The sequence below is a fragment of the Drosophila suzukii genome, chromosome 2L (assembly GCF_043229965.1).
Source record: "Drosophila suzukii chromosome 2L, CBGP_Dsuzu_IsoJpt1.0, whole genome shotgun sequence".
NCBI classification, from domain to species: Eukaryota; Metazoa; Arthropoda; class Insecta; order Diptera; family Drosophilidae; genus Drosophila; species Drosophila suzukii.
The window spans coordinates 14,240,771-14,256,256 of NC_092080.1; the positions used below are offsets into that span (position 1 = coordinate 14,240,771).

The window sequence follows — 15,486 nt, forward strand, 5'->3', positions numbered from 1 at the left end:
GGTTGGTCAGCAGCGAGAGAGGAAAATGGAGATGGGGAAATTGCTGGGCTAACCGAGGAGAATGTTGGAAATGTTTCGCGGCAAAAAGCTACTTGATCCTCTCATATTAAAAAGCATTTCTTGCAGCCATAAACGGTTAGAAAGGTTGAAACTAGCAGAAAACCACTTGCCATGCCCGTTGGGCGGTTGGATGGCATTTCTTGACCTCGCTGATTTCTTTGGGCGGCAATCTGGTTTTGGGAGCCGTTAAAATAATCTGAAAAATAGATTCGTAATCGGATAATCCTCGTTTCTACTTAAAAGATTGTAATTGCTTTTAAGTAGATTAATCCTAAATTGTAATGGAATTATACTTAATTTATTAAAGCTTGTAACTAATACCGTCTAGCTACATATTTTTAAGTTAATCTTCCATCCCACCTATTAAAAAAAGCGTAAGCTAACTTAGCCAGACCAAGTCTCCTTGAAAGGCTATGGAATTCACTAATGATCACTCTCATATTCCTACCCCAATAATTGGCCAGCATGTTGCCCAAGAATTTGTTCATCTATTCGGCTTGCTCGACTGCAAATTATGCCTTCTTCAATTAACGCCCAGAGATCAATTTTCGGTCGGCGACTGTGACCAAATAACCGACTAATGCGCCCCGTCCAGATTCTTTCTGGCCGAGATCAGGGCGGGGCACTAGACTGGACTGGACTGGATGTGAAGCCAATTACCAATTATCTACTGTTTTCCACACAAATTTAACATAATTTGGCCAGTTTTGCGTTCAAATTTGTGGCACAATTTGTGGAAGTTGGCTGTGGTCAGGGCCAACAAACGGCCCCATGGCCAAAAGAGAGGGGCGGGCTGGGGGAGTTGACTCCGGCTGACTCCAATTGTGGCCGAAGATTATTATTTTGGCTACCGACTACCGACTGCCAAGCGTATTTCGCATAATCGAAAGTGACCGAACCGCAGCTATTTGACTGATCTTTTGTATGCCACTCGGGTAACGGTCGATCGTTGGTTATGCACAGGTTGAAGAAATATTAACAAAAAATAAATAAAAAATGGAATATAAAAAAAAAAAATAAAAACCAAAAAGGCTTTGGCAAAAAATGATTGATGCCAATGGCGAGCGCCCCGGCTAATACAATTTAAAATTCAGTTAAAAACAAAAGACCAACACAGAAACGAACGAAATACGGATTGGAAATATATATAAAAGATAAAAAATGAAAAGTATTCATGGATAGATCGCATAGTTTTAACCGCATTTCGCCGAAGGCGTAACACACTCTAAACCGGAAGGGTAATTAACTCGCTTTGCCGATCACGCCTTTGCATTTAGATCTGAGTTTGGAGATCGGAGTCGAGATGGATGGTTGGGTTTTGGATGGATAGATGACTTGGGGTTGGTTCCCCAGATGGATGGTCGGGTGTATTAAAAAGCTATAAGTTTCGGGTTTCATTTCGTTTTCGTCTCTTTCTCGATCTCTTTTCTTATTTTATTTTTGCTCTGCTCCAATGATTAATAATCGGGCGAGTTGGTTTATAGGCAAATGCGTTCACAATTATGTTTTGGGTCTGCGGCCAGGATTGATGGGTGTATAAAGTCTTCTTTTATGCGGTAATTGAGTGTAGATAAACCAACCTCAATAAATGGCTTTATTATGCCCACAAAGTTAGTTTGGCTTGTGCGGTTTTTTAGGAACGATGAGCCAATAAATTAGATGGCGCACTGGGAAAATTTGACTGATGATAAATCTGGAAAATTTCTACATGATTTAAAGATCTACGAATTTTAGTGCTAGCTTTCAAAAGTGAAACTCACCGAGGTACCAACAGGCTATGAAATTGAACACTAACAATTTCCATCGGAATCTTAGCTAGACATTTATCGTTGTCTTATAAAATTGTATCTAAAACTTTAAATAAAATTGTTATCCCAATAAAAACACCTAGTTTTTGCCATTGTTTCTTTTATTGATTTTTTAGTTTTCATAACGATCTTGTCTGGTTTTCCATATATATCATAATAATAATAATAATATAATTAAACGTTAAGTAAATGTTATAAAATTGATTTTGTTTTTCTGGTTTTCTTGTTGTTGAGAATTGCAATAATTAGCTCTATAAATATGTTAGACTTACGGCGTACGTTATAAATCGATTTACACATATAGATTTATGTATACATATAAAGCCTATACACGTACAATCAAAATATCCATTATATATAGTTATTTATATAATCCACAGAGTTTCAAAGTAGTTGAAATCGACTCACTAAGTTAAGACTTGCATATGTCTATGTACAGATGTTTAAATTAGCTACACTTTTAAGGTGGTTTTAGAGTGGGTTTAAGTATGTATAGTATATAGTTTATAAAGTTTTTCCCTTTAAATTGTATTTACTTGTTTTGTAGTTTAAGTTTTGATGCTTCACCGTCTTTTTCCATTGATTGCATAGCTAATGTTTAGTGGTTTGTTTAGTACAAGTTGTGTGGAAATGGTAACTACTTAAAGATAGGTTTTCCCTCTCGGAGGCACGCTTAAGTAAGAGTTAAAGTAAGTTTTTCGTCTAACAACAAGGAAAGGTCTCGTCTCTTTCGTCTGGTTTTTTTCTTTTCATTCTTTTCATTTCTAAGAGCTTATTGTTATGGGCTTGGAGGTGTTGTTGCCGGTGCTGCTGCTGTTGTTGTTGCTGATGTTGCTGCTGTTGTTGTTGAAGTTGCTGCTGTCCTTTTCCAGATTCACCGACTGATCATCGCTATTCGGGTACTCCTCGGTATCGCCCTCGTTCCCGGCCAAACTATTGGGTGTGTAGACCCTATTCATGAATTTTCGTATATCATCGAAGTACTCCTCCCTTTCGGCAATGCCATTGGAACTGGGTGAATCCCGGAAATTGTTGCCCTCCGACTCGTGCTTCTTCACATGCCGATCGAGATTCGTCTGCTGGCCAAAGGATCTGTCGCAGAGTTCGCAGCGAAAGGGACGCTCTTTGTTGTGGATATTCCTCACGTGGCGCTGCAGGTTCGAGGAAATACTAAAGGCCCGATCGCAGTATTTGCAGGGATACGGCTGCTCGCCGGTGTGGGTCCTCAGATGCCGCGTCAGATTCGCCGATCGGGGGAACACCTTGCCGCAGAACTTGCAACAGTAACGATCCTTCGTCTTCAGTCCCGTTGAGAATTTCACGGGCGGAAGCGGCCGCTTTGGGGCAGCTGCACTGGCGGCTCCCGCCAGCAGCGCCTCAATGCTGCGCCGTCCGCCCGTTGGGCATAAAAAAGGAAACCCCGAGCGGTAGATCTCCTCCAGAAACAGCGGATGTATGGTGGGCTGGTTCTGCGGATGGGCTAGGTGGGCCAGTGCGTTCAAGTCCGCTGCTCCCGCCGCCGCCGCTGCTGCTGCTGCTGCAACCGCTCCTGCTACCGCTCCTCCTCCTCCTCCCCCCTCGGACGTGCTGCTCAGCTCACCGCCCGCACTTGTGGGCGGCGAGGGGGAGGGGGTGAGGCCCGGTGAGGCGGTGGGCGTGGGCGTGGGACTGCTGCCCTTGAAGGACTTCTGCGAAATGGATGACTCCGCCGAACTGTGCGACTTTCGCATCTTCGGCGGGGGTTCCCTTTCGGCTTCGAAATCGTGGATACGAGGCATGTAACTATTGAGCAGGATATTCTCTTCCAAAGGTGCGTAGAAGAAGGAGGCAGCCGAGCGCTTGCGACAGATCGAAAGGTCCAGAGGTGCATCTCCTCCAGAAGGTGTGTCCGCAGGCGGTGGCGTGCTCACGATGTCAATGGATTTCTAAGGATAATGGAAAATAAAATATATATTAGTATAAAATTTAAGAACACAAAAAAAAGAATAGTCCCTATATATTCTTTACTTCGAATATAACAAATAAAATAAAACTGAAGATTACAAGAAGCGTTTAAAAGTATTATGTACTTTAATAACGATATCATATCTTTAGTAATATTCAAATTATATGATTTGAGTTCTAAGTTTTAAAAAATTGCAAGTCAATTAATTTATTTAATGAGAACTTAGGAGTTTAATGGTACAAATTATAAAGATGTAATATAACTTCTTATGGACATTTTTCTATCTTTATAAGAACTGTCTCTTTTTCGTGATATACCATACATATTTTCAGACTTACCCTATCATCTTCCGCCTGTTGCTGGTCAGGACTGTTCACCCTCTCGGGCTCCCGCTTCATCTCGTTTTGATCCTCCGACTTCGACTCAGATTTCTCATCTTCCAATTTCATCTTAATGTCCAAGGAACTGCGACTCTCGTCGTCTTCGCCCTCGGAAACCTGCAGGAGTGGTTCCTTCTTGAGTTTCTCCTCCGACTGGAAGGCCATCTCCTTCTCCTTCACCTTGTCATAAGCCTGCGAATTGCTGGCCTCACCATTTAGAAAACCAAATTGTAATTTCTGATCAAAGGCGGAAATCGGAGAAGTCATCTCGGGTCCACCTCCGCAGGCCATTTCCATGGGATTTTTCGAGAAAAACATGGGAATGTTCGAGGGATGCATGTTTTGTGGCATAAAGGCGGGAAATCCGTAGGGCGCAAATCCGGGAAAGAATGGTTGAGCGGTGCGGAACATTAGGAAAGGATTGGGTGTCGGTGTCGACATGGCGGCAACGGCGGCAGCAGCTGCTGAGGGCGAGGATTCCGTGGATTCCCTTGGAGGCGCCGGACCGGTGGATGTGGCAGTTGCGTTCAAATGTGGCTGATGCGTAAGTGGATGCGGATGGTGGCGATTCACGTGCTGGTTCCGGTACACAGGACTCGTGGAATCACAGAACTTTTTGTGCTTGGTCAGGGAGGTTAGGGTGCTGAAACTCTGGTTGCACTTGTCGCACTTGATCTGCATCCGACAGGTGGCGTGCATGCGCTTGTGGCGGCACAGGTTCGAGAATTGCGTATACGCCTTGGCGCACACCTCGCAGGCGAAGGGCTTTATGGAACTGTGGATGTGCTGGTGCTGCTTTAAGCCCGACGAGGTTCCAAATGTTTTCCCGCACTCCGGACACGGATGACAGCGAGCTCCGACGTGGTAGGCGCGAATATGCCGCTGTAAATTCGAGGGGTCACAAAATACCTGCAAAATACAGATCACAGAGCAGAGCAAACGGTGTGAGTTGCGATTGGTTGTCGGCGGTGGAACAAAAAAATATATACACAGAAAGAAATCAAATAAAATAAATAAGAACCAGTATTAAATAAAAATATACCACAAAAAGTATTTTAATCTTAAAATGTAGTGCATAAAATATTTGAATATTACAAAAATCCTAGATAAATGTTTAGCTTGGAATGCAGTTTTATTTGATATATAATGATTTTGGCTTGCATTTTAATAACCTGTTTTAATTACCCTCGAAAATATATATTTCTCATTCTCTGAACGAAAATCTAAACTGGAAATTAATATTGCAAACATTATATTTAAATGTTTAAAATGGTCCACTCTTATTTGATATTTAGTTATTATGGTTGTCATTTTAAGCACCTGCTTTAATTACCCTCGAAAATATAAGTTTCTTTCTCTGCACGAAATATGGAACTGGATCTGGTTCCAAATCCAAATGAAACGAAACTGAAATTAATCAATCATCTGCTGGTGCTGCCGTTGCTGCCTTTGCCGCTTAAACGGATCTCTTTTGGGCTAGACAATAACCGACGCTCTCCGAGATTACGCAAAGGTAACCGGAGCAACAACAGCGAATGGCAACAACGTCATCTCCACCCACTGCCAGCAGCCAAACACCTTCGTCAATTATTAACATCAATTGCTACAATTGTCATTGCCTGGCTCGAAGCATCCATCACCCCCTCGAAGGTCCCCAAATGGTGATCAGGGCTGGACAATAGGAACCCGCGACTTGGCCCTCAATAAGTGAAGGGTTTAGGGAACAAAAAATGGAAAGTGATCTTGAAATTAACAAAGCTAATATACAGATTGAAAAAAAAATCGGAAATGCCTTAAATAAATTAAAAAACTATTATTAGACTTTAAATACTTTGTTTTGTTCTTCCAATTGTCGTAAATTATAAAAAAGGTTTCCAAGTCCTTGGGTTCTTTTCACAAACTTTAAGATATACAAATTTTTTGTTTAATATTGGACCAAGATCTCTAGTTTAGCAATTGATACTTAATTCTTAATACATTTTTTCTACCCAAGACCTGTGACAAATTCTGCGACCAGCCCTAAATCAAAAGTACTCCAGCTGAAGCTCGTACTCTTCATTTTTTTTAGAGGGGCGAAGGCAATGACAGATCGGGCCTGGGATTGGGAAGAGGATAAAGGGGAAGTGGACGGGCCGACGGGGGTGCTCGATGGGGCAGGGGATCCAGCCTGGCATCCAGTTTTGTGTACCCACTTCAAACTTGATTTCGGTCAGCCGTTTCGACTCCCCCGTCGCCTTTTTTACGAAACTGTTATGCCTAATCATGCTGTCATAATGCGCTACGAATTCATATCAAACGATGATCGAGGCAGCCTTTTTTGTCTATCTCTATGAGCCACACAAAAGGTGGAAAATCGGGGGGATCTAGCGGGTATATGGCGGGCATAAGACGGGGCGATTCAGGGAAGGCAGAGAGAGAGAGGCGACATACAAGAATAGCTCGTGCTATAACTACATCAAATGGATTAGATTCAACTACTCTCCAAAAAGGCGAAAAACGCCACAAAAGACAACGACAACAACTACAAAAAAAATATATAACGACAACGACGATCATGGTGTTACAGCAATAAAAACAACTGGGAACAACAACTATAGAAACAGGAAAAAATCAGTCTTACTGCTGATAATATCAAATTTTTTAAGACCATAAAATATAAGGTTTTAACAACAATAGTAGGAATTTACCTTATATTTACTAGAGAAAACCACTTAATAATTTATAAAAAATAATCTAATCAAGCTATAAGTAATTTTTCTCAGTGCACTGAAAGATGAAAAGCAGTCGCTGCTCCGGTGGGTTGAGTGTAGGTGTTTTGGCATTCGGTGGTGCAGAAGTAAAGAAGTGGAGAAGTGGTGCAGAGTCTCCGACGAGATCTCTGTTTTCTGTGGAATGTGACTTGGTTCGGGGGGTATTATCAAGGAGGCAGATAGGGGGGCGGGGCTGTAAGCCAAGATCTAGGAGCGTACGTGGGGTCAGCCAAGGCATCAGTGCCTGTGGGTCCATGGCCCGAAGATGAGATCAGACTCTGGTAGCCTAATGGAGTTGAAACTTCTGGTTAAAGTTACAGAGAAATAAACTAAGGAGCATCGGACATTTATTGGTAAGTTAGGAAAGGAATATTTTAATTTTGTCACTAGGATCTTTTAAATAGACTAGCCAGCTTAAAATTTCAGAATATAATACTTTCTCCGTAAATAGCATAGATAGCCCCACACATTCCTGTGCCACTTATAAGCCCCGTCAGTTAACCCCCAACGACTTCACAGTTATCCGCCCCCCTTAACACCATTGTGCACTCAACTGCCTCATCACGGATTCCGAAAGCTAAGCCCTCAAACAAAGCCTTGTAGATCCGTGGCAAATCCCTTTGGAAACGCTTAAAGCCGGCTGCTTAAAACAAACAAAGCTGACAGCTGCAGATCCCGCTCTTTTTTTTGGGTCTTTCAGATAGGGCGTAAAGAAGGGAAAAAAGACCTCGAAAAAAGCTCGGACCCCAGCGAAAGTCTGGACCAAAAGATCGATCATCATTTGTTTTGGGCCGAGTGGCTCCCGTTTAGGGATGGGTTTTTTTTTTCCTCGGAGATATGTGTACTGAGAGTTGGGGAACCACAATGCGTGCTACTTACATGCCACCGAAACAATTACAGAGCGCTAAGTAAACCGACTGTAATGCTACGATAGACATTGAAATACCGTTCGATTTGGAAATGGAAATGGGAAAAGCCAAGAGAAAAGGCCTGGCTGCGACCACAAGATCGTAATCAACATGCCATTAAAACATCTTTGGAAGATGTCGAAGTCGCAGTGCGATGACAATGACGCATGAAACGAATCGTTCGATGGATGGATGATTTTCGATGGCTATAGATGGATGGATGGAATAGATGGATGGATCGGATGGTATGGGATGGGATGCGATGCGATGGATGGTGTTGCCTCCACTCCAAGCCCTTTTGATTTCGCTTTGGCATTCAAATGCAGCCAGAGCCAGCGAAGATGAACTCAACAAAGGGCGGGGAAACGGGGCTGCGACAGGGTTTCTTCATTACGGGTCGCTTAAGTGTTTCTGCCTTTGGATGAGTACACGCCCTGATTTTTCAGCTATTGCAAGTAAGCCGCTGAGCGCGTGCTCAAAGGTCGGCACGAGGGGGGCAGTGGGGAAACACTCTTAAAAGCCAAGTTAGCAGCCCGCGGCTATTGATCCGCCTGAAATCAAAAGTCTTTTTGTGTTGCCAAGCCACCAGAGCACCACGAGCTGATACAATAATTAATGACGGCGTAAGTTTTCGGTGGATCGAAGGTTGCCGGTAACAGAAGCTATAGCCTGGATGCTCTCTCTTTATCTATATCTCTATCTATGATCTGTTTAAAGATACTTTTTCTTGTGTCTAAAAAGGTATAGTATGGTGTTTATATCTAATCACTGCTTTCCCTTAAAGATATATATTATTATTATAATTAACTATTACAGGCAACCCCTGTTTTAATGACAAAAAGTAATGAGTAAGTAATGAGTTAGGTTGTGAGTTGAGTTGTGAGTTAGGCTTACCTTGCTGCAATTCTCGCAGGAATATTTCCGTATATTATTGTGGGAGATTGCTTCGTGTTTGATCAGCAAAGGACGATGGCAAAATCGCACTGTGCATTGCTTGCATTGGAATTCGTCCTGCTTGAAATGATGAGCGCCCACCAGATGGTCGTCCAAGCTGGAAAGGAAAAATGAGAAAATGCACTCGTAAGTCAAGGAAAATTCTGGGTACCAGGCCACCGAAGTATTGGCTCCCTTGCCGCCCTTATCTGACTGGCTGTCATCGCAAAGGAAATTAGCATTGTGACATTTTCGTGGAGCTCTCCGCCAAATCGCCGCGGTTCAATCAAAGTCATGTGCGCCAGTTCACACGCCTTTGTTTGCCGACCACCTGGGATAACGCCCCCTTGGAAAATCCCTCCCCCCTTTCCTTCTGGACGGGCGTCAATTAGTCAAATGATGTTCAATATTTAATATGCGCGGCCAGCTGATAAGAGATCTCTTTACCAAAAAAAAAAACGAACAGAAAAAACAGCTGCGGCCAATGAGCAAAGGGCGTCCTTGATGGAGCAGAATTGTGGCCAAAAGTGGTGCGTGGTGGTGCGATGCTTATCGTCTTGTATGTGGGTGGAGTAAAATCAGGCAAAAAAAAAACCATATAGCAAAGCGATGTCGACAAGAGGCGGCAACGTTTTCATTTTTCTTTGTTTTGTCATCGTCATGGAAGAGTTGATAGTTCCAAGCCCCCCAATTTCCCCCCTCCAACGTTACCTTCAGCTGAAGTGTGGGCGTTTGTTTGGCTTACAGTCCATGCATGTTCAACATCAGATAAATGGCAAAAAAAATAAAAAAGGGGAAAAGGAAAATAGAGAGACAGCCTGGACACGCAGACATTGCTCACATAGCTTCCCTTCCATCCAGAGCTCCTCATGTAAAATTCAATAAATCACCGCCACTGATAAGTGCACCCCAGGGGGTTTGGGGCACCCCCGCCATCACCACCACCCACTCTAGTAACGGTTAACATGTATAGACTGCTCCACATCTCGGGCCAAACATCAAATCAAAGCTCGCTTTTAGCACTTCAACTTAAATATATGGCTATCTATGATTATAGCCATCGTGCGCACATGTGTGGTGGATATAGAAATGTCATTTGCGTGTTGCCTCCAATTGTTGCTCTTGTGGGTCATTTATTTATTACAACGCAAAACATTTGTAAATATTGGGACAAAACTTTTGCATTAACCACTTGAGTGTGGGAGGATGATGGCCATGTGTACTTTTGAAGAGGTAAAACTAAATGGCCATGTTGGGAATCAGATATGTGAGGGAAAGTAAATTAGGGTATCTATCTGCCAAATGGTTAAGGTAGCCATTTATCATTTACATACTTTCTTAATAATTGGTAATAAAAACCTATGATTACATTTTTCTGAACTAAGATTTCCCCTTTTTTACTATCCCAGTGGCTACTGCTGTCCTAGTCGTAAACCCAAAACAAACCGAGTACAAGAAACTAAATACAGCCAAATGAAATCGAAATGCCGAACCAATGCAGGAGGCATTAAGGCTCAGTTAACACCTACAGATTGCACATTTGGGCCCATAAAAAACCAATCATGGAACGGGCCAAGCCAATCCAAGCCAAAGTGTATAGTAAAACTCAGTTGGCCCAAGCCGAAGCGAACCGAAAGCCAGTCAAATCAAGACCAAGACCATTTCAATTCATTTCAGAGCCAGCAGCTCACTCTCACTTTCGGCCGAGCGTCTCTTGGATGTTTAATGGCACTTTTATTGGCCGCACTATTATCGCCATCAACTTTTAATTAAGATCTCCGCCGGAGTTTGGCATTAGACCGCATATCCACTTAGATCCAAAAGCATTTAGCAACATTTGCAGATACTTTGTATCTCGTTCGGATTTCTCTTTCAACTTCTATACAGATTTTATTCGCTGCGCACCCATAATTCTTTTGGGTAAGTTGGAAGCTAATTGGGGGCTTGTTTTTTTTTCCCTAACAGAAGCAACACACACAAAATTTGATTTAGATTACAGTCGATGCTGCTGCTTAAATGCCAAAGCAATTTAAGAAGCAGACATTCTCCTACGCGAAAATCAGGAGTTGAGTTCGAACCCCAGGGGTCTGATTAATGGCAATTAAGTTGGCCAGTTGTACTCACAGTTCTAAATCCGGATAGACTTTATCACAGACCTCACAGCGTATATCGAAACCGTTTTCGTCGTCTGTGAAATCAATATCTCCCTGACTGATTAGCGAGGTGTTTTTCTTATCTTTGGAGAACTCGTCACCGCTGTACAAAGAGCCTGGAATAAAAAATAAAATTTGATTAGATTAACAACACAGCTTTGAAAATTTTAAAAGACATAATCGGGATCATTTGATAATTATAAATTTTATATAATTTTTTTTTTGTAGAAAGGTAAAGCTTCCTTGCAAATATATAAAAAAAATGTATAAAATATAATTTGAGATCTTTACTTTCTTAAATGGTACAATGTACCTAAGTCCTCAAAAACTATTTTAATTGATGATATAATTTTTTAATTCAATCGTAATAAAATTGTATAAAAATCCCAAAAAGGATATTAAGGCCAGAAGAGATCTGAATGAATCCCATAGCTTGTTCTTGATCATTACAGCCGTTCACAAGCACTCACAAGAAGCAGGAAATCCTCAACATAGGCTTTCTATGTTCACTATATATCACTTTGATCCTTGGGTTATCACTTTTGGTAAGGCCACTGGTCACTTGACACACAACCGTTCGGCTTCGCGTTTGATGAACAAGTGTGTCGTTCGCGGAGCATAATGCCGACGAGCTAATGTTTTGTTTGCCCGCTAACAATCTGCGGCAGGTCCTTTTTTTTCTGGCCAGGACGCACTGACATATGACCAACACACACTCTTGCACACCCACAAACACACATTCAGCAGGAGTAAACACGCAAACACTTAACACAAAATTGGTAGCAGAGACGAAATCGTGTGCACTCATATATGGCACTCGGCTAGCTTGACGTTGAATAGATAATTGTCCCAAATGAAAGTAAGGTAAAGGCAAGACACCCCTGCCCACCCCATCCCATCGAGAGCTAGTCCTCACCCCGCTCTTAACTTGGCCAACTCCCGACGAGTGCCAAGTGCACAGGTACAGAGAGAGAAAAAACCATGCCATAACTTTAATTTTTATATATTTTTTAAGTACTCAAAGTTCCAAAATAGATGTATAAAAACCTTTTTTAATCAGAAGGATATTTTGTGACTCCTATACATAATGGCAAATATAAGTAATCTAAATAATAAATTTAAAGTTTAAACTTGAGATATCATAAGTATGATATAAAAACTAAATTCTTATATATGGTTTTGTAGCCTTTATGGCATTGAATTGTAGTGATCTTCTATTAAGTTTTAGCTTTACATAAAAACAGCTTAGTAGCATGGATAAGAAGATTTATGTTTATAAAATTTCGTAGTCGTAGGATTGAATTCTAGTGATCTATAGTTAAGGATAGGAAACCCAAAATATTATTTCACAACTATTTTTCCCTGTGCACCTTTAAACAATTCCTAGGGGAAATGAGTGCTGAATATGAGCAGAGAGGTTGAGGAGAAAGCTGAGGTGCTCTAGGGGGTGGCTGAGGAGAGGGTAGGCTACTGCTATGTTGGTATTGGTACTAGCTAGCAGGGGTGGTGGGCAGTGGACAACCACCAGGTGACACCAACATAGCTGCTAAGGGATGATGGCGATGACCAGAGATTATGCATGCAAGCACATCCGAAGGGTCAGCAGTCAACCCTCAACCTCTGCAGTTCCGAGGGACTGATTTCGTTTGAAAAGTCATATGAATATGGCACCTTACCAGGTTTCGCTGCCTTTGGCCTCTAAACAGGTGTTGCCTCTCAAGGCCACCCACCCCCTCTGATCGAGGGGTGAAGTTAAAACACCACCCCCTATTCTCTAAAAGGACTCGACACAGTGGTAATTGATGTTTGGGTCAAAAGTTAATTTTCAGCGTGTGCAATATGGCCGCAAAGGGCAGCGAAGATTCCCACGTCAAGAGTTTTTCCTTGTGGGCTGCACTTGAACTTTGGCCTGGGTATTTTAATTTCTTTTGGGTGGGCAAGCGTGGGATAGGTAGTAGGAGGGTGGGTAGGAGCTACCCCTAGGGGGTGGAGATGGCACATAGGAGTCGAGGTGGGAGTGGGTGACATATGGTGTCCTGGGCGAATGGGAGGGTGGGTATAGGTTCCTTGAGCCTGAGAACGCTCGGGAAAACTTATGTTTCGGTGGGTTGCCTTAAAGTAGGGAGGAATCCTGGGAACCAAGTTTTCAGATAAAAGAAGCACCTGGTCTTAAAGTTATAGAAAAGAGTGGTTAAGGTAAAATATACAAATACTTAAAAAATACATGATATTTTCAAAAAGTAATAAAAGTTCATCCTTAATATTGTGCAAAGTAATTAAGAAACGACTGTTAAACGAGTCTATTTAAAAATCTAATTAAAAATATTTTTTGTAAAATGTAAAATGTTTTTATCGCAAGGATAGGTTTTACTGATATTTCCAGAAAGAAAAAATAAAGAATTTGTGTTAATAAAGTGTACTTAAACAGGCTTGAATTTCTTTTTTGAATTTCAATTTAATAAAATAAATTTTCTATGAAGCTGTAGGATTTTTAATCCCAAGATAATAACCAATGGTTACCTTATGTTGACTTTTTTTATAAATCTTTATTGAAGTAATTAATCAAACACCCAATAGCCCCTCGAAAACTCCTCTGCTGTCTGTTTAGCCATCGATTTCTTATCATTTAGCCATTTCCCAGCCCCCTTGTCAACATCTCCCCCCAAATCCTGCACTATCCTTTCACGCCTTTCACCAGATCTCTCTATTCCGCCACTGCCTTCCAGCAGCTGGATTCCCCCTTTCATCTGACAGATTGATTCACTAGCCCAATGCAGAACTGACAATTCAATAGATCCATTGTGAGGCCTCAGGATGTGTGGATTAGGCAGAGGGGATGGATGGCGAAGGGGGCGGGTCAAAACTCTTTGACATGCCAATTACATATCACAGAATCTGCTGGCTGCCAAAAAGCCACCGGCTGACCCTGAATCAGAGGCCATATCGCTAAACGGAAGCCGAAACTGTTGACAAATGATTGATTGAATTATTTACACCTTACAACTTGCTGAGGAAAAAAAAGCAGAAAATCAAAGTTAGATCCGCCTGCTAATCGATTTGGCAGCAGCCGAATGAAAAAACAAAAAAAAAGGGTTAGGTGGCACTCCTAATGATGCCCAAATTGACACACGATGATCATTTAGCCGAAGACGCGACACGAGCCTTCTATTCAGCTTGATTTTTTCTCTTTCGATTTTTATTTTCAGCTCATTAATCATCCATCAGCTTTGCCGGCGACAAAGTGTCAATCGGCGGAGGTCTGTGTATTTTCGTATCTGCCAGTTAGTTAGGATCTCGTTTATGGGCTTGGTCTATTTCTATGTGGCGTGTGTTCTGCCAGTCGCCAGTTGGCGATACGAATGTATCTAAATGGGCTTCGTGTATAGTTTGTTCCATTGTTTGATTGGTCGATTGAAGAGTTGCCGCGATTTAAGCCGAAAGCCATCTCAAAAGTGTCTTGGTTTGGTTTTTTGGGGAATGGTTTTCGGTTCTATTTGTTTTGGGGATGGGTGGAGTCAAGGTGAAGGGAGTTTTGAGTTGACAACTTTGTGGGTTGGTTGTTTTTGGAGTGATTGAAGGTATGGTTAGATGTCAGTATGCAATAGTTCAGGTATTGTTTCTATCTGTAAGTTGTTTGTTGCATATAATGCGTTAATTAAGAAAGAGCATCATTTTTATAAACAAAATCGAAGACTCCCAAAATAATTTGAAAACTTATGTTTTTATGTAAGTCAACCTAAAAGTCTCACTAAAATCTTTACCATTTTTGTTAAAACTTGGAACAGTTCTAGGACAAAAAATTCAACTTAGGTTAGGTTTTTATTTTATTCTTAGCAAGGAAACTTTTAAATATTTTGCATAATTTTAAAAAACGTTCCCATGCTTTTAGTTTCACCCCTTGACATTTGCATTTTCCTATCTGAAAATTCTAGAACACGTTTAATTCCCAGCCCAAGTGCTCATTAAATATTCCTCGACAAAAGTAACGGTCGAAACTTGTAACTCCCTCTCCTGGAAATCCAGCGATCTTTCGCTACCGTTTCAACCACACTTCCGATCGCTCCTTGCCACCTTTTCCTTTCCGGGTCTCCGGGACGGAGCCTTGCGATCGTGTTGCCACCCCCGTGCTGCACTGGTGGCATTCGCTGGCATATCCTTGAGCCCAGGACATCTGGGCCTTGTCTTCTGCTTCTGCCAGAAACTAAAGGGAATTTCCCTGCTCAGCAGCGCGTGAACTGCGAGGAAAGTTGCCCGAAAATACGTTAAAAAGTCAGCTCACAGGTGTCCTTTTCTGACGGGAAAGCGGGTTGCATATCAAGCTTGGATAGGGAAACTTTGACAGCTACGCTTTAATTGAAAATTCAAAAATAAATGCAATACCATTGTAAGGCAACTATGATCCGGCCGATAAGCATATGGACTTAACCATTATGTTCATTAAATATTCAAATTTAAAGCCGACTCGGCAACGAAAATATTTTCATGGAGATTAAAATTTGTGATTATCAGGAAAAAAAGAGTGTGAAACGCCAAATGAGCTGTCCATAAA

General features: G+C 41.8%; 1 protein-coding gene across 2 annotated transcripts in view; it reads right to left on the reverse strand.

Annotated features, from left to right (window-relative positions):
• Window positions 1-2,207: 2,207 nt before the first annotated feature.
• The window catches only part of ham (hamlet), a 31,795-nt gene continuing 18,516 nt past the window's right edge, over window positions 2,208-15,486 (reverse strand). For both annotated transcript variants that reach the window (XM_017090543.4, XM_017090544.4), the window contains exons 5-8: window positions 10,909-11,053; window positions 8,746-8,902; window positions 4,152-5,102; window positions 2,208-3,793 (exon numbers count right to left, since the gene is read on the reverse strand). In XM_017090543.4, the coding sequence (XP_016946032.4) occupies window positions 2,633-3,793; window positions 4,152-5,102; window positions 8,746-8,902; window positions 10,909-11,053 (2,414 nt within the window). In that variant the 3' untranslated portion in view covers window positions 2,208-2,632. The remainder of the gene's footprint in view (window positions 3,794-4,151; window positions 5,103-8,745; window positions 8,903-10,908; window positions 11,054-15,486) is intronic.